Source organism: Physella acuta, unplaced genomic scaffold, assembly GCF_028476545.2.
Source record: "Physella acuta isolate Inbredline_101_S28 unplaced genomic scaffold, ASM2847654v3 ptg000087l, whole genome shotgun sequence".
NCBI classification, from domain to species: Eukaryota; Metazoa; Mollusca; class Gastropoda; family Physidae; genus Physella; species Physella acuta.
The window spans coordinates 44,338-71,869 of NW_026731607.1; the positions used below are offsets into that span (position 1 = coordinate 44,338).

Consider the following 27,532-nt stretch of genomic DNA (forward strand, 5'->3'; position numbering starts at 1 on the left):
TGTGATTTTTTCAACATAAATCATTAATTATAGAGCAAAACACAACACTTGAATTTCTTTTTTTTTCTCATAACTTTAACTAGTGGTCATAGAGTAGTTGGCCATAGTTTAGTAATTTTTATATTTGTACATCACATCCATACCTTTACACATGTACTACTTTACACATTTACACTACTCACACGCAGCTCAGTCAGACATACAGGAACATGACAGAATATCATGTTGAAAGGTAAAACAACCTCAATTAGACAAGTACAATGACATCAGACCGGCAGTCACAGTGGCATCTGGCCAACAGGTACAGTGACATCAAAACTTATGAGCAGACAATCTTTTTTTAATAAACACTTTTTCATCTTTTACTAAATGTCCTTAATGATTATGTTGAGAGATATAGAATCTCAAATCATATGATCAAACTCTACTGGCTGCAATGTATAACTCACACAGACCATATGTGAAAACTGGCTGCCCCAAAAAAAAATTTTTTTTCCTGTTTGTCCTTCAAATGTATTTATTGTCACCATCACTAATGCAGATATAAAATATTTGGAAATTGAATTCAAATTGAATTTTAAATGGTAATTTAGTACCTGGATAAAGTAAATTTCAACTAGGAACTAAGTTCTGTTATGTGGCTTCTGTTAAAATTGTACAATCAATAGCATTAAGATGCATAAACAAGTTGCCAATTATTGTTCCATTGACTAATGCTTAATTTGTATGTAAGTAAAACAATGCAATTAACTTTCTATACAAATTCATGTGGTGAAAATTAAACTTCTACTTTCATTGTTTGACATTATTTTATTCATCCCATTTAGGAACCTCCCTCCCCCTGTTTACATGTCTTATTGAACTAACCAAGATTCATGTTGCTCCAACCATTGCTAAGGCTTATGGTCACTTCCTAACTGTTGCTAAATGTATGTTTTCTATTTTATTTAATTAAATGCAATTCTACCATGTTATATATATATATATATATATATATATATATATATATATATATATATATATATATATATATATATATATATATATATATATATATATATATATATATATTAGATAGATAGATAGCTAGATAGATAGATAGATAGATAGATAGATAGATAGATAGATAGATAGATAGATAGATAGATAGATAGATAGATAGATAGATAGATAGATAGATAGATAGATAGATAGATAGATAGATAGATAGATAGATAGATAGATAGATAGATAGATAGATAGATAGATAGATAGATAGATAGATAGATAGATAGATAGATAGAAAGATAGATAGATAGATAGATAGATAGATAGATAGATAGATAGATAGATAGATAGATAGATAGATAGATAGATAGATAGATAGATAGATAGATAGATAGATACATACATACATACATACATACATAGATACATAGATACATAGATACATAGATAGATACATAGATAGATACATAGATAGATAGATACATAGATACATAGATAGATAGATACATAGATACATAGATAGATTTTTATCTTTCTGCACTCCTACTCAATATGAACTTTATACCAAATCTCAGACACCTCTCTACCTGCTATGTGTTTAAAAATAACACACAGTAATTTTCTTCACATATTCATATAGGATTTAGAGATTAACCACATATAACAAATACATAAATAAATCTTTTTTTTTTTTTAAACAGCACAAACAAATAGAATTATCAATTTGAAGAAAAGAAAGACTAAAGCTGCTATTGTTACATTTTGGTATCTTAGTTTCAACATAATGTAATGTTTTGTTTTTTGACAATATTTACCTCCCTTCTGTCACACCTCATCACAAAAAGCCTGATACCCCACCTAAAATGATGTCACTACTCAGCCTACAAGCCACCATCAATAAAAATGTAGTTTTTTTTTTCTTAAAATATCGACAATTTTCCAAAATCTTGTCTTTTATGGACGACCCCAAATTAAAAAAACAACATTGCAATGAAAATTTAATAATGTGAATCATTGATAATTGTAACAAGAAAATTGTATGAAATAAAATGGCTAACGTGTATATCCATTGTTATTGTTTTTCTAACAACACTTTCTGTATGTTAACATAAATTCCAATGTGTTTTGAATGCTGGGGTGTATTTTACTCTCTTGTGACGCTCCAAAGCCTGTACCTGCCAGGTAGGTGAAGGTCAGTGTCTGACTACTTATGTTTGTTTTAAAATTATTAACTTAAGGATGTTCATTTGGCAAAAAAATGTGATGGTTTGATCATACATTTCTATAGCGAGACTGCACAATACGTGCTCAATCCAAGCTATTACTTTTATAAAAGCTTATAGAGTAAGTTTTAAGGGAGCTAAATGTGTATGGAATTAGTTTTTTAGAATCATAAGGTGACCGATAGTATCAAGGGCTTTTTGAAACCTATGAACAAAGTGTCACAATGTAGGCTTGAGTTGAGTATTTCTGAGCCAGTTTTTATTATTTCTATTAAAACTGAGTGATAAAAATGAAACTTTCTAAACCTTAGTATGGAAAAGATAATGCTGTTCTATGCAGCTTACCATATATTTGTTTGTATGCATTTCTAATGGTTTGGAAAATTGGCCTGTAGCTATATGGATGCCGGATGTTACTTTTTTCTATGATGGTATGTGCTAAAAAAACAGTGGCGTGTATAGGGTGGGGAAGCATTTTAGGACACTTGCGCCCTTTTCGGGAAATAAAAAAATAATTATATTAAGCAACTATACATCAAGTCGGTGATGAATGACTAAACTAATGAAAATAAAATAGATACTAAACTAATGAAAATAAAATAGACGAGCCGGCCCGCGGCATAACATACGCCGCTATTTAGTTGTTTCTAATTTTCAATACTTCATAATTTGTGAATTCGACAGTACCAACGCTGACACTGAAAATATTTCTTTAAAACACTATAAGTAGCTCGTTAAGGACCATAACGCCCCCCCCTTCCTTCCCCCCCCCCCTCCTCCTCCCCCCCCCCCCCCACGTTTAAAATCGTTGGCTCTGCTTGTAAACATTTAGAGTGAACACAGCTCACTAAAACCATGTAGGGGTGGGGAGGTAGGGAGAGCGTTTGCAGCTTGTTTTCTAACGGCTCGAAGAAGAGAATTATATATATAGATACGCCTATCTTGTGTTCAGCGTTTGTCAGAATAAAGAGGAAGTATTATGATCGTACTGAATAATTAACAGATATTTTGACCGTCTTCACCTTTTTTTCACCTCTCTAATTTATCCTGAGGCGGGGAGAGGGGTGCGGACTGCACCGAGTGACACTCTTTGGGGGGTGAGGGTTGACACTAAGGCAAAAAATTGTTAATTGTACAGAATATAGATAAACTCGTTACTATGAAGTCTGCAGTGATTAAAGCTTATACACATACATGTACACGTATGTGGCATATATTTAAATTATAGGCTTATGCAGGACAACACACACACATATATATACTTTGTTTCTTGAAGGGGAGGGTGCCGCCCCGGGTGACACACGACCTAGGGACGCTACTAAATTTATCATATACGGAACATAAAGGATAACTGTAATCATGCAAAAAAAAGTCGAATTAGAAATTTTGACTAACATCAAAGTATATTTCGCGAGAGTCCGCTAGATATTAAGATGACTTTTGCTTCTTTAGTGGCCCACAATTCATTGTGATTTTAAAATGTAAAATATATGTTTGTTGTATTGGTAAAACTTATTCTGTACTAGTCTGTATTCTACAAATAGTTAAAAAGAATATAATAACAATAATTTTGGATTTATGTAGGCCTACGTTTACTTCTTTTTGTTTTATAAAAATGTGATATTACACGTGTATAATTTTAATTCTCTCACTTCAGTGTTTTACAATAGGCTTTAGGAAAATTAGAGACCATCCCAAATTTGGTACTGATTGATAGAAGCATATCGGCGCTTTTTGGTCCCTTTTAATTTTAAGGTTCTTTCTCAGATTAATTAATAAATGACGTCATTTAGGGATGAGGGTATGGCCTTTTGTGAGTCGTCAAAAAAGCATGACGTCATTTGTGGATGTCACTTAAATCAGAAAGCTTTCCACCGCGTGAGCTGGGTACACACAGCTGTACATGTGAACATTGTGTGATGTCTTTTATGCATTACTACACCCTTCATGCTATCGCAATGAAAATAGGGAAGTTTTTGAGTACACTCCTGCAAAAGTTTTAACATTAATTGGTTAAAAAATACTGAAGTAACGACTTCCTACAAAAATCTGCTGTGGAGCGCCCCGAGATCCCCAGTGGCTATATTAGAATTAGGTGGCCGCTAATTGAGTGTCCTGTACTACTTGAATCATCAGTCTCATTGCATTAAGGGTCTCCGCCGCGGGACGTGTCACAAGAGAGCCACGACCCCAGAGGTTCGGTGAGTGAGTCTCAGGGATTCGTCGGAGGTAAACACTCACATGAGTTACGATCGGATTTTGTCAGTGTGGACAATGGAGCTATTAAGAAAGGTTTCAGTGAACTGCTTTAGTAGCAGAGTTTCTTCCAGGCATCGCTTCCGCCCCCCCCCCCCCCCGAACGAAATGGAATTTATATAGAAAATATATACTTTTGACAGTGTCCGCCCCCCCCTCCGGAAATTGGTGTCCCCCCCCTAAATTTCAAGTGCACCCTCGGAGAAAAAAGTCTGGAAGAAACACTGTTTAGTAGAGTGTGGTTTGTAAAAGGTGAAAGCTTATTTGGTCTATTTTTGGTCGTGTGTTTAGAACAATTTCGATACTAGTATAACACTGTTTCAAATTATCACTTAGGTTGAACAAAGTAACAAAGCAGTAACAATCTTCGTATTATACCAATTTGCCTTAGTAAAATTGCAGTATTAGAAATTGTTATGAAACAAGAAATTTTAAAAAAAACTGATCTATTCGGTACACTATGCACATTTTCTAGTAAACGTATGCTATTTTACTGATTATATAACGACACGAGAATCCTTGGTATTTATTTCTCTTTAAAACGGTGGATCCAGGCAAGATGTAATACAATCCAGTAAAAGTATCCGATCTCTCACGTTGAAGTTGAGAGAATCCTAAGAATCGTACAAAGAACTTATAGTCGCGTCATTTAACAAAACAGGCTAATCAAATCGTACGTTACATTTCAATACAAATCGTTTCTATTTTAACTGTTAAACGATTTATCTACTCACCTTTCCGTTGTAAATTCGTCCTATTTACCTTGACAAAAAAGGTTTAGATTTTCTTAACCTTGATAAAAAAAAGTGCCTCCCCCCCCCCCCCATATTTTTCTTCTTATTTTATTGTTACGCAATACGCTTTGATACAAATGATTTGCTATCTAAGTCTTAAAAGGGTGATCTACTCACCAATCAAGTACAAATCCTTGAGAATTTTGTTGGGGAAAAAGCCCCCCCCCCCCCCCCATCATCTTGGACAATGTTGGTAAAGTGGGTTTCAGCGGCGGTACTAGAAAAAAATGGTCACCCCGCAAAATTTTTTTAGCCCCCCCCCCATATATATACATATATATATACATATATATATATATATATATATATATATATATATATATATATATATATATATATATATATATATATATATATATATATATATATATACACAAAATACGAACAGAGCATATGATACTCATTGCAGGCCTGTTCGGGTTTTGAAAAAAAATGTTTTTTTTTTTCAATTAAAACAAATTACTACTTCATATCATGTGTGTAAGTGCATTAGTGTGATTTGAGAAAATCAATTTCATTTTATCTGCTATGGGTTCTCTTAACATCTAGGCCTATCTGGCCAAAAGAATATAAAACATGAAATCTTTGGAGAAGTAATGGTGTCTCGTGTTATGATGATTATTATTATTTTTTTGTATTATTAAAATTAAATTATTAATTTTAAATACATTTCCTTTTTATACAAGGTCAATCTTTAGTAAGTACTTTATGAAAAAATATTTAGTAAGAGAAGTAATTGCTTTTTAATTTGTTTAGTACAAATCTATTAAAATTAAAAGGAGCTTATGAGCACCCCAATTTGACTATTTAAAAAATGGAAATAAGTCATGGAAGTGGTTTGAACGTTTGCTTATCTTTGTTATGTTTAATTGTAGAAGAGAGAGGACCTGGCTTTCACAGTGGTTTTAATAAAAAAGGGGGGGGGGAATATACAACAGCGTGGGGAGGGTGTCTATAGAATAAAGATAATCAAACCGCAGCTATGGTAATCGTTTTATAAAACAAACATTAAGTCAAAAATTGCAAGAAAATTAGATTTTTTAAACTATAATAAAAACTATTAGGTTCGACCGTGGGCTACTAAATGCCCCCCCCCCCCGCATTGCGGGGTCTGGCGGCACTGTAGTTCCGCCCCTGGTGGGTTTTATTTTCAGTAACATTTTTTGTTACGTTTACACAATGTACAATACGCTTTTATACTATTGGTTTATTTTATAAGTGATAAAGGTTATCTACTCACCAATCTAGTGTAAATTCTTCCGATTCTATTCAGCAAACAAGCGTCCGCCCCCCTCCCCCGGTCGAGAAAAAAAATCGAAAGCGGTTTTTGCCGATCGTTGTTTTTTTAAGGGTATTTGTTTTACTCAATCAAGGTAGAAAACAGTTAAACCAGTATGTAAAGGCTTGTAGCCATTAAATTTCTTAACTTTAACTTTTTATAATTAAAAACTACAATTGAAAATGAGCTTTAAAAAAAATTCTACCCCTTTTGGCGCCCCCCCCCCCCTATGGTCGGCAGCCGGGGCGGCTGCCCCCCCCCCCCCCCGCTACGCCTCTGGGAGGGGGGGGGGTTAAATTCCAAAGTTTTGTGGACGTCATTAATGGATGATCCCCAATTACAAAAAAATAATATAAATTTAAATTTCTGAAAGATCTTCGTTATTTTCTTCTTAAATACTTTGAATTAATTTCATTTTTTCAAAGCTGACTTTCCCCATTGTTTTCTTTTTGTATTGTTGACAACAGGCCCGTTTCTTTGTTTATGACCTACTTCTATAGGACGCCATCTACCGGCGCTTACTGATAAATACGGCCCATTATTACGTGGCATGTCATTGCAACTTGTAGAGTGTAGTGTAGAGGGGACGGAAGCAGGCGTTGTTACTGAAATAGCAATATTATTGGCGTTGAAATATCACTTTCTGTTAATATTGCTATGACGTGACATGTCGGATGCTGTTGAAATTATGAATGAAATACTTCTTCGCTACACTCAGTTTAGACCTTGATGTGATCTAGATCTAGAATTTAGGGCATTCTAGGCCAATCTAGAATCTAATCATCTAGGGCTATACTTTTGTGATCTGCCGCTTGCTCAGTTGCTGGTAATTTTTAATATTTATGAATTTATTAGATATACGGTAAAATCCCATAGCGTCCTTTATTATTCCGGAATTGTACAGCGGTAAAAAAAACAGTAAAACCATGGCGTAGTTTGCTGAGCCGTTCCGGCATTTATTTGCCGCCATATTAGCTAGCTAGGCCAACAGTTCTGCGGTTTTAAACACACGCATGCGCAGTACCATCGAAAACAACGCCGCTATGGCGTCGTAGTTTCTCTCCATTGCGCATGCGCATCTTATTCCGGCTGGCATTGGCCTTTTATTAAAAGTTTTAAATAAATAGGCCTACTGTTTTGCTAGGCCTACTTATTTTGTATTTCTAATTATTTTAAGTGTATGTGCTAATTATTGCTGCTACTAAACATTGTTCGGGAGAATGTTTACACCTGTGTCTGATAATGGAATCTTCTTTAAAAAAAGGGGTGTTAGGTTACTGGTAGTTAACTAAATACACACATGGCTGGCTAATGTCAAATGCTAACCCTGTCCCTAACCCAAACCCTGGTCCAACCATACGCCTAACCCTAATTTCTAACCATAAAATGAGTCGAGATTACAATACTACTAACAACCCAACACCCCTATTTTAAAGATGATTCCATTATCGGACACTGGTATCTATAATCATCCCATTGTTATTCTTAGTACTCTAACTTTAGTTAGGCCTAAATCTAATCGTCTTACCAAATTTAACTAGAATCTAGATCTAGTTGTCGCAAATCTTCTGCAAGTTTTTTTTTCTGGGTTTCTTAAAAAAAACATTAATTAGGCTACTACACTCAACTTTATTAATAATATTTAGATTTACTAGGCCTAATTGTAATTGCTGCTAATTTTCTGTCAATTAAACTTAAAATTTAGTTAAAACATTACATTAAGCCTAGGCCTAATGCACTTGACTTTATTTTTAATTCAACTGCCAAATAAAATATGTTTTATGGTAACGAATGTTAACGAAACTCAACAAACATCACCGGATAATTTATGACGCTATATCCAGAGTTTCTTCCAGGGAGCCCCCCCGAAAATTTGTTACCGCCCCCCCCCCCCCCCCAAGAAAAAAGTCTGGAAGAAACACTGGCTATATCATGATTTTACCAGGCCTACTTCTAGATTTAGATGTAGAAAAGAAAGATTTCTATTTCTAGGCCTACTAATTAGTATTACTCACTAACTTGGAGGACCGGTTGCTAACAACAATATGGCATCCTTATCGGACGCATTACTTTCTACCATGTTTTAGTCCGAATTCCAGTGACCCTCTATAAATTACTTGCAAAAATGTTTACCACGAGCAAAATGGCGGGGTTTTCATGTTTTAACAACAAACTATACATAGGTGGCAGGGCTATATATTAGTTTCAATTAATGAAATTTTAAAATCAAATATTATTTCACTTAAACCATGATAAGCCATGCCCTTTAGTAGCTAGTCTAATAAAAAAATTAATTCTTTAGATTAACTCAAGAGTAGCATACCAGTACAAATCTAGTAGTATTAGTAGTCCTATTCGTTACTAAACCGGAAGTCACTACCTGACTCTGAAACGTTACGCTCCGTTGTTTTTTTTTTTAATTTTTTTGTGGTCTTATCTACGACAAATTAAAAAAAAACTTCTAATCTCGCAAAATCTCATTATTATTTAAATGCGAGATGCTAAGATGTGACTTGACTTAGTCCTCTTTGTTCCTTATGGAACGTAGGGCCGCAACCATTTCCTTCCATTTCATCCGATCTCCGGCTATTAATTTTGCTGTCTCCCAAGACATCCATGTTGGCTTCCGTTCTTCAAGAAGACTCCGCCTCCAGAAAAAAGTGTACTGTAACGAAAAAAGAACTGACCACTGGGCAAAAGTGGTAGACAGTTCCAAGATTAATATATATTTAAGATATTTAGCCTATCATGATTAATTACATTAAATCTGTTTACTTTTTCCAAAATCCAATTGCCGCATGAGGTACCATGGGACAATTTTCTCTGCTATTTTTAGTAACATTACATAAATGTTACACTAGTTGTCAGATAGAAACAACTCCATTCCAGAAATTTTTAGATTTGTGGAGGAAAAAATTTGATGTCATATTTATACCATGATTCTGTGTGTGCCAAGGGGGATATGAACCAACCTTCCGCCAGTGAATCTCTCACATCTTTTGTATTGTTAGAAATGCGTTGCTTTGATCTGCACGGCTCCAACAGGTGGATGACCTATATCTAAGTTGTTGTCGGTGCCCGTTCTTTGATCAAATACAACCGTGGTCACTCCTTGACTTTCTAATAGCATGCTTATATGTAGAAACACTTTTGTTAGTCGTTTAAAAATTACATTAATTTAATTAAATTTAGTTTTTCTTGTTTCAGAACATCATTATTATTTCCTTATATAAACCTCAATTAAGCGTTTTTGTCCAGGGAGTTCATGTTGCGGGGGGGGGGGGGGGGTTCAGGGAGACGTGCATCTTGCGTTTGAAAGTCTAAATTTTATACCAACATATAATAATTAATGAATTAACAGTTAATTATTCTGTTATGTGAACTGTGCAAAAGATCACTGCTCAATAATGCCATTTTGTTATTACCTTTATTAATTTTATTATTTTATTACATACTTTATGAAAACAAAATGTATGCAAAGCCCAAAATTCAATAATATATTACTTTTTAATGTTATCTCCTTACACCTCCAAACTGAATGTATTAGACCTAAGTTTTCCTCATCAGTTATCATTTTTTATATTTTTAAACTGAATGCATTAATTATAAATTAGATAGAAGTAACTAGGTTTAATTATCTTATAAAAAATAAAGCCTACGTTAAATTGTAATTTTTTGTAACAAAGCTTCCAGCTTCTTATTAGCCTATTTATTTGAATCAGTAACAAGGTGCCCTAAATGCAGATACAATATTTAGGGTAAAGCAGGGTACTAAAAGCAGTGTGTTAATAAACCCAGTTAGCATCGCACCCCCACAAAACCCCAAAACTATTAATCTACTTCTGAGGTAACAGCCACCACTGTTCTTTGATAACAGAGAAGGTGGGGATTTTTCTTGTGTCATTTATAACCTGCTTGGTCCGGTAGGGAGAAGATAAAATATGATTTAATCCCTCTGCTTTTTCTGTAAAATTTTCTGTAAAAAATGTCAGACAATTGTCTTGTTTTACCATGCTGTAAAGTTTTGATCATTCTCAGAGTAAAACTTGACTATCTTATTAATGGTTTTATTTGTTAGAAAATAACTAAAACTTCATGAGTACATTAATTTTGTCCACTAGCTTGCAGTTTTTTTAGGCCAACTTCTATAGGCATAACAAAGGTATCTTAACTATATTAATAATATTCTACAAATAACCCAATATTATGTGAAAAATCTCGAGTTCGAACCCTCTGGCAGATGAGGCTCGTTAGCTGGGGACAGCCACTCTTCTTTGAAAGACAACTCCAAAATCAAACAACTGCTGCCTTGTAGATTGTTCTTGGTTGGACAAAGGCTATGGAAGCAAATCCAAAAAAGAAAAGCAGGCTGAAATCGGAGTCAACAGCCTCAACGGCGCATAACCAGTTGACACGTATCCTTAATTGTGATGGAGGTGTGGGCGAGTTGGCTTAAGCTAATGGTTGATAAATTCGAAAAATTCTCGAGTTCAAACCCTCTGGCAGTAAAGGCTCGATCCCTTCCAACGCTAAAAATTAAGAACGAAGAAGAAGATGTGACCATACAAGTATAAAAGTGTAGATTTAAATAGAGCCTTTTATCAATTTATTATTAAATTATTATTAACAATAACAGTAATTGTTCAATAAAACTCTAATAAAATAATTTATAAAATAGTTATTGGTCAAAACGGTATGTGCATTACCACTACTTGAATGATATTAGTGACAAAGCAAAGAAATGGCCAAATAGCTAAAAGTTGGACACATTTAAAATAACATAGGCCACTAATACCTATTAGAAAAATTAAAACCAAATTATATACTTTTTTAGTCAACACAACACCATATTAAATGCACACACTAATTAAGAGACTTAAATGATTCTTTAAAAACCTGGCTTTTCAATGGTCATTTTGTTATTTTTTAAATGTGATTTGTATTAATTTGACAGAGAAAATTGTACACATATCAGAGTGTACATCTTGATAAGTCTAATTCAATTGTAAACAAATAATAAATCCATATACTTACGCCATAAAACCTTTATGCATGCACATATATTTGTTCACAGCCATACGAGTAAAATAGCGTTGGAACTTTTTACAATTGTTGCATTATGGGTACTTTAGATGATTTTAAAATCTTGCAAATTTTTTTTTTGTTATCAATAATAATCCCGTTCACATTAATTGATGTAGTTCGGATTTTTTTTCTCTCTCCCTGGCTAACTAGACTTGAATTTAAGTGAGAGAGAACAAGAACTCACAAGTCCTCTAGTGTTTAAATATTGTCACTAAACTAAAAAACATTAAGTGCAAATTAGTGCCAAGCTACCTGAAGAGAACAAGTGTTTATTCAGCTCTTTGTCACAGTTTTTAATTATAAACTAACAACAGCAAATCAAGTTTTCATTTTTGTTATTATTGATATCTTTTTACTTTCTCGTATATACGTAGTATAGAGAAAGTATTGTAATCGTGCAAAAAAAATCGAGATTTTACACCTCACTGATACGGAAAAACATAATTTTGCAATCTTGTCCATATGTCTGTGTGTGTGTGTCTGTGTGTGTGTGTGTGTGCGTGTGTAAACACGATAACTTGAGTACCGTTACAGCTAGGTTGATGAAATTTCATATATAAGTATTTTATCAAAATCGTAGATCCGTATCAACTTTTGAGCAATTTCCGATAACCGGAAGTGGTACTTTTTCTACTTTGAATTTTTCAAAAGCCTATAACTTGAGTACTATTTCAGATAGATAAATGAAATTTCACATGTAAGTAAAAGATCTTACTCTCTACCTTCTGTTAAATTTTGAGTAATTTCCGTTGACTGGAAGTACTAATTTACGCTATTTCCAATTTCTCAAAAAACAAATGTAAATTTTTAAAGTACTAATAATATTGCGCACCATTATACACTTTTTTATTTGGCGTTCACTTGATGTGCAATTAATTTGTCTACGAGATTTTATTCTATTTTAAAGACTTTAAGTATTTAAAATGGATTAAAAATCATAACTATATCCCGAGTTCCCATCCCTTGTTGTTTTATATAAGAATATTCAATGTGTTGCAAATATTGCCATGTTATTAGTTATATGTTGTTTTGGCTATATAATCACCAGTTTAACTTTTACTTTTTTTAAATCATCAGTTCATTTTGAGAAAGCTGTACAGAATGGAGTTGGAAACAGATGTGTTAGCTGCAGTTTCATCTACTGTAGATATACAGTCAAATGAACTAACAGAATTTTCATCTTCTGAAGATTTGAAACCAGATATATCAACTGTATTATTATCATCTCCTGAATTATCAACATTTTTAAATTTCCAGGATATAAAACCTGACATGACATTTAAAACGCCTCAAGATGTTAAACCTGATTTTACAACAGAATTTTCTTATTCTGATGACATAAAACCAGAATTATCATTTTTTGATTTCCAGGATATAAAACCAAACAAGTCATTTAATACTTCTCAAAATGTTAAACCTGATGTTGCAACAGAATGTTCTTCTTCTGAAGACATAAAAGCAGAATTCTCAACATTGTTTTTTTCCCAAGATATTAAACCTGACATTACAGACAAAACTTCTCAAGTTGTTAAACCTGATATTACAATTGAAAAAAGTAATAAGAAACCTGCTGCAACAGCAGTATTTTCAACATCAGAAAATTTAAAACCAGAATTTTCAACTCCTGAAAATTTAAGACAAGATTTCACAACAGGATTTTTATTTTTTGAGGATAAGCAACTTGGACTTGAACAAAATCTACAACTGTCTAGGGACGAACCCAACAAGCTAGTTTATTATCATCAAGCATTTTCTAGAAGTTCTAATATTAAGATGCATAAAAAAGTTCATTCAGGAGATAAACCACATGAATGTGATGTTTGTCATAAAAGGTTTTCTCGAAGTTATATATTAAGAAAACATAAAAAGGTTCATTCAGGAGAAAAGCCATATGAATGTGATGTTTGTCATAAAAGGTTTTCTCAAAGATATGTTTTAGGAAGACATAAAACTGTTCATTCAGGAGGAAGGCCATATGAGTGTGATGTTTGTTATAAAAGGTTTTCTCAAAATTATAATTTAATAACACATAAAAAGATTCATTCAGGAGATAAACCACATGAATGTGGTGTTTGTCATAAAAGGTTTTCTCAAAAATCTAACTTAACAAAACATAAAAAGGTTCATTCAGGAGAAAGGCCATATGAGTTTGATGTTTGTCATAAAAGGTTTTCTCACAGTTCTATGTTAACACAACATAAAGAGGTTCATTCAGGAGAAAGGCCACATCAATGTGATGTTTGTCATAAAAGGTTTTCTCAAAGTTCTATGTTAACACAACATAAAAAGGTTCATTCAGGAGAAAGGCCACATGAATGTGATGTTTGTCATAAAAGGTTTTCTCAAAGTTCTAACTTAACACAACATAAAAATGTTCATTCAGGAGAAAGGCCATATGAATGTGATATTTGTCATAAAAGGTTTTCTCGCAGTTCTACTTTAGCACAACATAAAAAGGTTCATTCAGGAGAAAGGTCACATGAATGTGATGTTTGTCATACAAGGTTTTCTCGCAGTTCTGGTTTAGCACAACATAAAAAGGTTCATTCAGGAGAAGGGTCACATGAATGTGATGTTTGTCATACAAGGTTTTCTCGCAGTTCTTGTTTAGCACAACATAAAAAGGTTCATTCAGGAGAAGGGCCACATGAATGTGATGTTTGTCATAAAAGGTTTTCTCAAAGTTCTAACTTAACACAACATAAAAATGTTCATTCAGGAGAAAGGCCATATGAATGTGATGTTTGTCATAAAAGGTTTTCTCAAAGTTCTACTTTAGCACAACATAAAAAGGTTCATTCAGGAGAAAGGTCACATGAATGTGATGTTTGTCATACAAGGTTTTCTCGCAGTTCTGGTTTAGCACAACATAAAAAGGTTCATTCAGGAGAAGGGTCACATGAATGTGATGTTTGTCATAAAAGGTTTTCTCCCAGTTCTAGTTTAACACGACATAAAAAGGTTCATTCAGGAGAAAGGCCACATGAATGTGATGTTTGTCATAAAAGGTTTTCTCAAAGTTCTAATTTAAGAAAACATAAAAAGCTTCATTCCGGAGAAAGGCCATATGAACCTGACGATCGTCATAAAAACTTGATGGAGAAGAAAGATTTATAACGAAGTAAAGTTATTCATTCTGGAGATAAGCCATTTGAATCTGATGTCTGCCTTAAAAGATTCCCATATAGTTCTTATGTTCTTATCTAGAAGAACATAAAAAATTTTATTCAGGAGAATACCCATATGAATGTGATGCTTGTCATAAAAGGTTTTCACAAAGTTCTAATTTAAGAAAAAAAAAATATTCATTCAGGAGAAAGGCCACAATATTGTGGCTTTTGTCATAAAACCTTTGTGGTAAAGAAAGATCTATAACTACATAAAATTACTCATTCTGGCAAGGTTCCCACACAGCCGGGGAAAAACTGGGAATTTTAAAATTTAATTTACTTGCCGGAAATTTTAATGAATAGCCAGGAAATATCTAAAAAAAAAAAAACAGGAAATATTGCTTCCCGGCCTTTTTTTCCCGGTCTATCCAATTGCTAGTCTCGCTGCGTCTCGTGATCTAGCTCTGGGGCCTAAAATTACTCTTACCAATTCTCATGTTGCCTTTTACCATTAATCAAAAAATTGTAACAACTGGAGTAAATAGGGCTTTCATAAACTCACTGTGACCCCAAGTAGGCCCATGCGATCATACAGGCATTTTGTTTTTTTTTGGGGGGGGGGGGGGATGATACACTGCCTTCATCAGCTGTCTTAAATAGCTATTTATGTTAGAACCTATTCTATATTGTTGTTTTTTGTTTTTTTTTTCAAGTTTTTATTTTGTTTTAAAATATGATTTATTTGAAATTTTTAAAAATAGGCCCTAGGATCTAATTTCAGTTGTTCTGGTTGATCTCATTGTATATCAAACTAAAATGCTAAACTTAATGTAAGGTATTAATTAGTACAAAAATAGCATGAGGGATATTTTTCAAAGGTCTTGTCTTTAAGCAAATTACTTGCTGTTTTCAGTTTGTTGTTTGTATGAATAACTGCACACTTTTGGCTGACTACACACATTATTGAACTTGACCTCAATATATGAAATGCTAAAATTAAGCAAATTATTTGCTGTTTTCATTTTTGGGTTGTTCTTTGCGTGAATAACTACACACTTTTGGTTTACTACACACATTATTGAACTCAATATATGAAATGCTAAAATTAAATACTTAGATATGTTACAAACTGCAGTGTACATATCTACACCTTTTTATATTTGGTTTCAAAGTGTTTATACTAACAGCTTAACTCACGATATTCATATTAATTGTATTAACAAACAGTTGTTTTGTATTGGGGGATGTTCTAGAAATGGAATATTACATTATTGGATCTAGATGGGTTTATTATTTTAAACTATTTTTGTTAAATGCTTAAAAAATTTCGGATGCGACATCAAGTTTCAGGGTTTAAAAATTTCAGTTTTGGGATTGAATTTTAGGATATGATTCACTTAAAAAATAAGTGGCACCCCTAAAAATGTCTGCTATTTGTGCTTTAATTAAATTTAATTCAGCCGGTTTATGTTCAATAAAAATGCGCTAGTTGGGAATTTCTTTAAATAGCATTGAATTTATACTTGAAAAATTTGTGAATTTCTTGGAATAGCAGTGTATTTTCTGGTCAAAAAATTGTGGGAATACTTTTCTGGATAAAAACAGTCAATCAGGAGAAAAGGCACATAAATGTGATGGTTGTTGCAAAAACTTTGCGAAGAAGAAGGGTCTATTATGAGAAAAAAATGTTCATTCTGGAAGTAAGCCATATGAATGTGATGTTTTTCATAAAAGGTTTGCTGGGAAGTGTGATTTATGAAGACATAATTTTGTTCATTTGGGAAATAATCCACATGAATGTAATGTTTGTCCTAAATGATTCACTCAGAATAGTAGTATTAGTAGTTTAACTACACATAATAAACTTCATACAAGATCTAAACTACATGAACATGATGTTTGCCAAGAAAGGTTTACTCACAGTTTTTATTTAACTATACATAAAGAAGCTCATACAGGAGACAAGCTACATAATCATTTGAATGTGATATTTGGCACAAAGTTTTCTCAATATAAATGAATAATTTATTACGACCTATAAGTGTTCATACAGGTTATAAGCCATATGTATGTGTTGTTGGACTTGGACATAAAAGATTATCTTAAAAATCTTATTTAAGTACACATGAAAAAGTTAATTTAGGAGAGAAGCTACATGAATCTGGTATATATCACAAAAGATTTTCTCAAAGTCTTAGTCTAAATGTACATTAGAAAATTCAGTCAGGAGAGAAGTAACATGAATGTTATATTTATCACAAAAGATCTTCTCAAATATCTAATTTTAATACTCATAAATAATTCATTCTTGAGGTAATCCAGGAAATTCATCATGACTTAAAATCAAGTTAATGTAATTTTTTAACAAAATTAATATAATTCTAGAGCAAATTATTATTATTGAATATCTTGTTACAATTTTTTTTCTCTTCAGAAAACTTTAACTAGTGGCCATCCAATAGTGGTCCATAGTTTATTAATTTTAATATTTGTATTATGAAAAGGTTGCTTTGTCAAAGAGCATACCACATCAATTATTATACATACTCTATAAAGAAATTGTATTCTGACTGTAAAAGGAAATAGCATTCTATTATGTCAGCTGCATGTGTACAATTTTTTCTTTATGTGGCCTACTTCTTTTTGTGTTTTTTGTAAATATGTATGATAGAAGAAGTAAGCTATAACTTTAGAAACCCAGGGTTTTCTTTTTATACCTGCATGGTTTTGTTCAGGTCACACAGTTAATTTGCCTGCTCTTTTCAAATTATATAAAACGAGAAAAAAGGATACAACGGGCGCTAGGTTGATAGTGCCTTCTATTTTCTCTAAACTAAAACCAAAACCAAAATCACCACCTTAATTTAATTTAACCGAAAACGAAAAACGATATTGAAAACGGATTTTTAATCAGAATCGGTACTTTAATTTATACAAAATATAGTCATAGGCATATCCCTAAATCATGCACCTAATCTCATTCATGACAAAAGTCGCATTTAGAGTTTCTTTCAGGCAACTCTACTTGGGAGGAGGAGGCTCCACCCACCCCCCCCCCACCCCCCCCCCCCCAAACATGTCTACCATCCCATTCAACGAAATATAATTATATACTTATTATTGACAATTCACATTCATTGGGGCAAGGGAGTTTACCAATTCTGTACTGTAACACAATTCACATTTATAACTTTACACATTTACACTACTCACAAACAGCTCAGTCAGACATACAGAAACATGACAGAATATCAGGTTGACAGTTAATACTACCTCCATTAGACAAGTACAATGACATCAGGCCGGCAGTACAGTGACATCAAAACTTCTGAGCAGACATTTTTTTTTGTAAAAACGTTTTCATCATTTGCGAATTGACCTTAATCATTATATTGAGAAGTATAAAATCTTAAATCATATGATCAGATTATACTGGCTGCAATGTAAAACTCAAACTGTGAAAACTGGCTGCCATGAAAAAATTAAAAAATTTTTCTAATATTTGTCCTTGAGATGTATTTATTGTCTTCACTAATGCAGATATAATTGTAAATTAAATTTAGATTGAATTTAAAATGGTAATTTAGTACCTGGATAAGTTTAAATTCTACTAGGAACCAAGTTCTTTATGGTGTGCAGATCCTGTTAAAATTTTACAATCAATAGCATAAAGGTGTATAAACAAGGTGCCCATTATTGTTCCATTTACTTGATTGACTAAATTTAACTTGTATCTGTTGTGATCAGTAAAATGATGCAATTTACTTTCTATGTAAACTTATGCTGTGAAAATTAAACTTCTACTTTCATTGTTTGACATTATTTTATTCATCCCATTTAGGAACCCTTCCTCCCCCTCCCCCTATTTACATGTCTTATGGAATTAGCCTCAAGTTTCAAGTTAGTCCCAATCATTGTTAAGGCTTATGGTTACTTCCTAACTTTTGCTAGATGAATGTTTTTTATTTTATAAAATTAAATGCATTTGTTACATGTTATATGTAGATTTTATCTTTCTACACTTCTTGTCAAATATCTGCTAAATCTCAGACCTCTCTTTATGCAATGTGTTAAAAAATAATTTTCTTCAGATATTCATATAGGTAGGTAGTCCAAACTGGCGAAAAAGTGCGTTTTATGGTCAGTTTTTGCGGTTTAAAAAAAAAAAATTTCACTACTTCTAGTTGTCCTATAAGAATAAAAATTATATGTCAATAAAGTTTAAGTCTTTATCTGTCGTAATCTGGTATCGTTATATCTGTAACACATGTTTGAATGTGTTTTATATTTGTTTGAAAAGTATCAGTTACGTCAACAAATTTCACCGTTTTGCGCGTACCGATCGACCCCACACTGTTTCATTTGGTTGCGGCTTCGCGACGAAGCATCGTAGAAGCATAATCTTAATGTCCCTTTAAAGAGCGAATTCTAGTCTATCGTTTAATGTATAAATTGAAAAAAATAACTTGCTTATTTCATTTTAAAAAATCAGTTTTTAAAACTTAAATGCTATTATATACACGAAAACAAACTAATTCTGTTTCAATTTTTACACCGATGTAAAGCTCACTTTTATAACTACTTTGTGTTGTAAATTCAAGTATTTCTGATTTACGGTCGCGAAGCCGCGTCTCAATAAGCATGTAACCCTCGAGTCAACTTTTAGCCTCGGGTGAGTTGCTCGCCGAAAGGTTTTAAAGCTTGACGACCGATGATGCTAAACGGATTTTACCCTTGCTAGAGCCTTCAAACAAGTTGCAAGTATCATTTTTAAAGTTTTATTTTCATTTTAATAAATGAATTTTAAGTTTGAATGTCAGTTTGGTTTAATTAGTACACGTTATTAATGTAAATTTGAACGCTACTAGTCCACGGTTTTGGCGTGTGAACTACGCTTGTACACAGGGTGTGTTTAGACGTGAAGCTATTTAATTCAGGACATTCGAGGGACTTGAAATATGGATGCACTTAACTATTAGATGCTAGTGTTTACTAATTCTGTAAAATCTATCGACTGGGATCAATGATAGGGTCGTATTACTACAGTTTATCTGGACTATCACGTCAAAATTATGAATCGACAAATTCAAAATGGCCACCAGACAATCCTGGTTTCTATGTGGACGAACTCAATTATTTACGGGGAACGAAGGTTAAATACTTATAAAATATTAATGCAACACAAAAGAAATTTATAATTATAATAACCATACATTTTTATCAATTTATTTAAAACAAAAGACACTAAATTTTAAGGACTAATGTGATTAATTTTTTTTATTTTCTGTTGTGCACTCTGATTCTGATTCCATTGCTGAATAATGTGAAATGGTCTGCGCCAGTCTCCTTAATAAAATGTACCAGATCAATTTTTAGATGGTGGTGCAATTTATTAAGATTGTACATGTTGTGACTTAGTTTTAAATGTTATATTAGTTGTAAGTGTAAGCAGTACTAGTAGTATTTCTCATTATTTATTTATTTTATATGCATATAGTAACAATGAAGGACAGTTAAGTTGTCCTATAGGATGTTGAGAACCACAGTATGGCACCTTCATCATTGGATATCTCAACCATTGTGGCACAAGCAACGAATATTTCATTCAATAGAATTAATATTAAAAATATACTATCAAGTATAAATTACTTTTAACAAAAAGGTGTTTTCAGGCTTTTTCATATGTTTCCAGCTACAGTCATAGGACAAATAGTAGGCCTACACAATAGGCTAGTAGTAAGTTTAATTATATTTTATTAATCACTAAATAAATTATTTATTCCATAGCTGGAGACACTTATGGTGGCTTATCCAGAACTTTCCTTACAAGGGAAGGGAAGAAGGCCAAGCCCCTCCCCCCTCCCCTACAGTTCCCAAAACATATCACTTACTCTTGATGCTCCACAAGATCAAGGTTGAGGGAAACAAGACATACAAAGATGTGGAGTTGTCGTTTTAAAAACTGTTCCCCCAAAGCAGTTATCAACCCGATAGGTTTGAATGTAGCATCAACTGCTGCATCACTTGTAGGCATCACGTCTTTATTAGATTACATTACATTACTCCACTAAATTTTGATTCTGTTTCTCCTGCACTATATAACTGTGGCATTTTTTTAAAATAATATTTTAACTAATGTGATTTTTGAAAATAATGAACACATTCTTCCTGTTAATGTTACCAACACAATAGTTTTAGAGTTATTCTATGTCCAAAGCAAAAAAAAAAAAAAATTAGAATTTTTTTTTTTTGTATGAAAATAAAAGTGACCAAAACGCATTTTTGTCATTTTCAATTATTTTTTTACCTTAGAAAGACTCATTTTAGATGACTGAAAAAAATTGGGCATATATATTACAAACTTTGCAGTAACTTTACCAATTTCTACACTTCTATGTTATCTAGTTTAGATAATATGGGTTCTCAAAAATGGCTCTTTTTGAAAATCAGTTTTTTACCAAATTTAACTTTTTTAAAAATCGCATAACTTTTTTATTTATTGGGATATTTTTATAAAATTTGTGGCATAGAGCTTACAATTAAAAGTTCTTTCATGACATACTCACTCCAGAAGTCTACAATCAATAGTTAATTTCAGTTTGGACTACCTAATATAGGTATAGAATTTAGAGATTAACACATTTAGAGATTAAACATTTATTTAAAAAAAACAAACATAAAAATTATAAATTTGAATAAAAGAATGACTAAGGCTGCAACTGTTACATTTCTGGATGTTAGTTTAAACGTAATGTTATTTTTGGTTAGTTGTTATTTAATTTTGTATTCTTAAAACCCATTGAAATGTAAATTATATTGTAGTGAATCATTAGAAATTGTATCATTAAAATGTTATACAATAAAATGGCTAACGTGTATGTCAATTTTTTATTGTTATTGTTTTTATAACTAAACTTTATGTATGTTTAGGGTTGCCAGTTGAACTGGACAGTCCAGTATTTGAGCAGACTGTCCAGGATAAAATAAATATAAATACTGGACAAGTATATGAATAATACTGTTACCCCCCCCCCCCCCCTTCTTCGGCTTTGCGGCATACCTGAGAAGGGAAGGATGGAAAGGTGTCCAGTATTTTCGGAAAAGGTATCTGGCAACCCTAGTATGTTAACAAAATTTCCAACGAGGTCTTCTTTCTTCTTCTTCGTTCTTAATTGTAGTGTCGAAAGGGATCCCCCCCCCCCAACACAATTTAGTATATGGTTCAACTGCTTATGCGCATGACATTGACTCTGATTTCAGCATGCTTTTCTTTTTGGATTTGCTTCCATAGCCTTTGTCCAACCAAGAGTTGTTTGATTTTGGAGTTGTCTCTCATAGAAGAGTGGTTGTCCCCAGCTAACGAGCCTCATCTGCCCTTCAGCGTTTAACTTAGTGTTACTTAGGAAAAGTAGTTGAGACCAGAGGCGTACCGGGGGGGGGGGGGCCTTATGTCCCCGGGCGCCGACCTTAGGGGTCGCCAAAATGGGTTGGAGATACAAATTGAAAGTTTGAGGGGGGGGGGGTGCAAATCAAAAGTTCGAGGTGGGCTGGAAATCAAAAGTTCGAGGTGGGGTGCAAATTGAAAGTTTGTCCCCGGGAGCCGTGAAGGGTCGCTACGCCTCTGGTTGAGACCATCCCAATTTCGGATAGAAGAGCACATCGGCTTTTTTTTTTCTTTCTCAGATCAATTAATAAATGACGTCATGTAGGGGTGAGGGTTTGGCCTTTTATAAGTCGTCAAAAAAGCATGACGTCATTTATGGATGTCCCTTAAATCAGAAGGGTTTCCCCCGCGTGAGCTGGGCACATACAGCTATACATGTGATTATGTGTCTTGTCTTTTATGCATTACTACACCCTTCGTGCTATCGCAATGAAAATGAGGGAAACTTTTAAATACACTCCCGTAAGGGTTTCTGTCATAGGCAGTAGCGTAGCGAGGGGGGGGGGGACATATGTCCCCGGGCGCCGACCTCAGAGGGCGCCAACATGGTTTGGAAAAATAAATTGAAAGGTTGAGGGGGGTGCAAATCGAAAGTTTGAGGGGGGATGCAAATGGAAATCTCAAAGGGGGGGGGGGGGGGTGCAAATCGAAAGTTTGAGGGGATGGGTGCAAATTGAAATCTCGAGGGATGGGGGTGCAAACAGGGGCGGAACTACAGTGCCGCCAGACCCCGCATTGCGGGGGGGCCCACGTCATTTAGGGGCCCACTGCCGACCATAATAAATTTTTATAGTTAACTTTTTTAATTTTATTTTCTTGCATTTTTGACTTGATGGTTGTTTTGTAAAAAGATTACCGTAGCTGCGGTTGGATTATCTTTATTTTATAGACACCACCCCACAACATTGTATATTCTTTTTCCCTTTGTTCTTAAACCATTGTGAAAATCGAGTCCTCTTTCTCCTACAATCAAACTTATGAAAGATAAACAAACGTTCAAACCAATTCCATGACTTATTTCCCTTCTTTAAATTGTCAAATAGAGGTGCTCATAAGCACCTTTTAATATATTTATACTAAACAAAATAAAAAGCAATTACCTCTCTTAATTATTATTTTTTATAAAATACTTACAAAAGAATGACATTGTATAAAAAGGAAAAATATTTAAAATTAATAATATAAATACAAAAAAACATAAAAATAAACATAGCACGAGACACCATTACTAATACAAAGTTTTCTGTTTTATATTCTTTTGACCGACTCAAAACTAAAACATCTTCCGGCAGGGATAAAATAAAACTGATTTTCTAAATAGAATAATACACACAAATGACATGTTGTAATTTGTTTTAATTTAAAACAAAACATTATTTTTTCAAAACCTGATCGGGCCAGCATTGAGTATCATATATATATATATATATATATATATATATATATATATATATATATATATATATATATAAGGGGGCCATAAAAAAAAAATTTGCGGGGTGGCCCTTTTTTACTAGTTCCGCCACTGGGTGCAAATCGAAAGTTTGAGGGAGGGGTGCAAATCAAAATCTTGAGGGGGGGGGGTGGGGTGCATAGGTCATAGGTCTAACATTTGTTTGAAAATATTGAGTATTGCAAATATTTTGTTTTGATTAGTTAGAATTCTGGTAGTGTAGGTAATCAGCCTTTGGGTTAAGCTTTCGAAAATTAAATTTTCAAACTGGAAAAATGCAACAGACAAGTTTAATGAGCACCAGCAATGTAAGTATCATAAAAGAGCAATATTACTTTGCCAAAATCGTTAATCGGTGATGGAGAAAAAAAATTGAACCTATTGACATCCTTCTTGAACTCATCATCAAGTCAACAAACTCTAGAAAATCGTTTAAGATTAGCGCCCATAATAGAAACTATAATTTTTTGCGAAAATTTTGAAAATTTCAATTGGAGGATCCTGATAAAAATGATGGAAATTTTCGAGCTCTTTTGAGATACAGAGCCATGGGAGGGGACAAAACAATTATAACATCATCTAGAACTATATTAAATAAACCGGGAGTGATCTCCCCTAAACTTTCTCGAATATTCTTATATAAAACAACAGGGGATGGTAACTGGGGATATAGTTATGATTTTTACAAGCTTTTATTTAACTCGCTTCCTCTGTCGTCAGTCGTCAGTCTGTCTAGATCGAAATGCTGGAGTGAAAATTCGGACACTTCTACTTGACCGACACGATTCACATTTGGCACGTAAGTCAAGACATAAAGACAATGCAATCTGAAATTAAATTTTACTTAATTGGATGCCTAATTAATTTTTTATGAATTAATTAAAATTTGGACCGAATCAATAGGCTTTCAACAAAGAACAAGAAAAGAATGCCATAACACTTATGCAAAAATATGAACGTTTGATTAACAGCAGTGTCATCGATGGAAGAATTGGGGAACTGAAACTGTGGTGGCGCTACATTATTACAAGTGGAAATGTGCCGCAAAATGCTCATCAAACTTTTTAATGTGCGAGGTAAAAATATGTCCAACAATACACAAACTACTACAAATATTTGTAACATTGCCTGTAACAACTGCTGTTCTGACCCTTTTGGTGCATCCATAAGGACGGAGAACAGGGTGCCCCCCTCCCCACTAGCTACGCCTCTGGACTTACGGACAGCTTGGAAAAGTTTAACTCCAAATTCTTTATTATGCCTAGTAATAAATGTTATCGAAAATATCAAAGCCCTATATTACACTATCAGTTAACGTGCACATGGTATGTAAATGAATTAGTATCTTTATAGCATGTTTTGAGGGGTCTACTAAGTTTTTATTGACGTCCACTATGGGGGGGGGGGGGGTCGTCGAAGGTGGACGAGGGAGGGAAGTGGGAGGAGGGGGGTTAAAATTCCACATTTTTGTGGACGTCATAAATGGATGACCCCGAGTCTAGTCAAGTCTATTATACATGTCATAAGTACTGTAAACTCTAGGCTAACACTACCCCTGTCCCTAATCCTAACGCACCTATTAGGGTCACTGCGAATGTATAACTTTTTTTAGTTTTATCATAATAATGAGGATAGTGTTACCTGACATCGGAACACTTACATGATATGAAGGGTGACTGCTTTATAATATTGAACAAAATTAGTATTCTACTTAAATTGATCCTTTAAAAAGAAGGCTATAAAAGCAAGTCGCCTCTTGAAATATCAATTATCAGTTATTATTATAGAATTTTAAATGGGTAAATTTCCTTACTTACTTGAAAATTGTGTAGAATAAATTTTAAAGGATTTTTTCTATTATCTACATGTTATTATCGTAATATTTGTTTGTAATCGAATAGCTGGGGGAAAATGCCCTTGATGTAGGTACAACTGAGAGGTAAAACTTGTAAATTATAATAATTGTTTAATGTTTAAATTCCTGAGACTGTTACGTCCCTTTAATAATTAAAATTGAGGAGTAAAAGCGTTTAATTAATTACCCCTTAACACCAGACCAATAACTATTAACAACTTTAAAATAGTAAAAACTAAAATTATCCATTTTATACTTCACATTGCATAAAATTTAAGTTGACCTTAACTTCTCTATTTGAAATGCTAATGATGTTAGTTCTTTGCATGTTTTCCCAATGTGACACAGGCATCAATTAGAGCTGAGTAGGCACAACAGTGTCAACTGAACTCTGAAATATCAAAAGAAATTGCTAAAACCTGTAATCTCAATGAATTTGTTTTTGTTCTAACAAAACTTTTAGTATTCAATTAATTCAGTGAGACCAACTGTATCGAATGCTGAAGTAATGGGTAGGCGTGGTTGAATCGGTAAAGCTCATGGTTGCTAAACCGAAAAGTCTCGAGTTTGAACCCTCTGGCAGATGAGGCTCGTTAGCTGGGGACAGCAACTCTGCTGTCTTGTAGTTTGTTCTTGGTTAGACAAAGGCTATGTAAGCAAATCCAAAAAGAAAAGCAGGCTGAAATCGGAGCCTCAATGGCACATAACCTGTTGACACGTAACCTTAATTGTGATGGAGGCGTGGTCGAGTCAGCTAAAGCTGAAGGTTGATAAATTCAAAATAGATGAGTTCAAACCCTCTGGCAGATAAGGCTTGATCCCTTCCAACACTAAAAATTAAGAACAAAGAAGAAGAATGCTGGAGTGTATTTTAATCCGATCCCTTTGTGATATACTAATTATTTAACATAACAGGTAGTTTAAGGTCAACATCAGACAACATGGGCATGTTGTCTTGAAATGCTGGGTGTCTTGAAAACACAAGTCTCGACAGAAATCCAAACTCAAAAACTTGCGATCCAAAATTTAGAACTTGGAGTTTATGGTGAAGCACTTGACCATGTACGTCATCTGTAATTAATACCGTACACTATTTGTAATAACTTGAATGAGCATATTCAATAGAAAATTTAGCCTTCCTTGGTTACACCCTAAAAATACCATAACTCAATCAACTTATACTAAGTTTTTAAAATTCTTACTAATATTACATCATAACATGCAGATATATAACAGAACAACAAACAATTAGGACATTTTTACCTTTCTTCCCCCTATATAACAAATTTCAAAGTATTATCAAACATAAGATTGTTCCAATGGAAGCATTCTCAAAGGAGGTGGGAGGAGGGTAGGGTTGCCAGGTGTCCAGTTTTGAACTGGACAGTCCAGTATTTGAGCAGACTGTCCAGGATAAAATAAATATAAATACTGGACAAGTATATGTCCAGGGGCGGAACTACAGTGCCGCCAGACCCCGCAATGCGGTGGGGCCCACGCCGTTTAGGGGCCCTAGGCCGACCATAATCTATTTTATTTTACTTAAAAAACTTAATTTTCTTTCATTTTTGACTTGATGGTTGTTTTGTTAAAAGAAAACTGTAGCTGCGGTTGGATTATCTTTATTCTATAGACACCATCCCACGCTCTAATATATTTTTTTCTATTTGTTTTTAAACCATTGGGAAAGAAAGGCAAACGTTTAAATCACCTTCATGACTTATTTCCCTTTATTAAATAGTCAAATAGGGGTGCTCATAAGCACCTTTTCCTAGATTTGTACTAAACGATTAAAAAGAGCAATTACTTCTCTTAAATATTTAAAAAAATATACATACTAAAGAATGACATAGCAAAAAAAAGGAAATTTATTTCAAATTAATAATATAAATACAAAAATACCTAAAAATAAACATAACAAGAGAAACCATTACATTAAAAAAGCCTTGATATTTCATATTCTTTTGACCGACTAAATGTTAAATAATATTACGTCCAACTTTTAAAAAAACAGATTTTCAAAACACACTTATATACACTCACACT

The 27,532-nt window shown here is 33.4% G+C and overlaps 1 protein-coding gene across 3 annotated transcripts; it reads left to right on the plus strand.

Moving 5' to 3' along the window:
* The first annotated feature begins 7,090 nt into the window (after nucleotides 1-7,090).
* Nucleotides 7,091-21,513, plus strand: LOC131927264 (zinc finger protein 883). Of its 3 annotated transcripts, none has more exons than XR_009383614.1 (3): nucleotides 7,091-7,365; nucleotides 12,702-18,837; nucleotides 21,352-21,513. XR_009383614.1 is itself a non-coding variant. In XM_059283036.1 (2 exons), exon 2 carries the CDS (start codon nucleotides 12,726-12,728, stop codon nucleotides 14,739-14,741), a length of 2,016 nt encoding a protein of 671 aa, XP_059139019.1. In that variant the 5' UTR covers nucleotides 7,091-7,365; nucleotides 12,702-12,725; the 3' UTR covers nucleotides 14,742-18,999. The 3 variants fall into 3 exon arrangements, 1 of the variants encoding a protein (XP_059139019.1); XR_009383615.1 differs by lacking the exon at nucleotides 7,091-7,365 and adding an exon at nucleotides 7,653-7,717; XM_059283036.1 differs by lacking the exon at nucleotides 21,352-21,513 and having other exon boundaries at nucleotides 12,702-18,999.
* Nucleotides 21,514-27,532: the final 6,019 nt, after the last annotated feature.

What these genes read in the sequence shown, in the direction of transcription:
- LOC131927264 (XM_059283036.1), top strand. Translation starts at nt 12,726, where the DNA reads ATGGAGTTGGAAACAGATGTGTTAGCTGCAGTTTCATCTACTGTAGAT.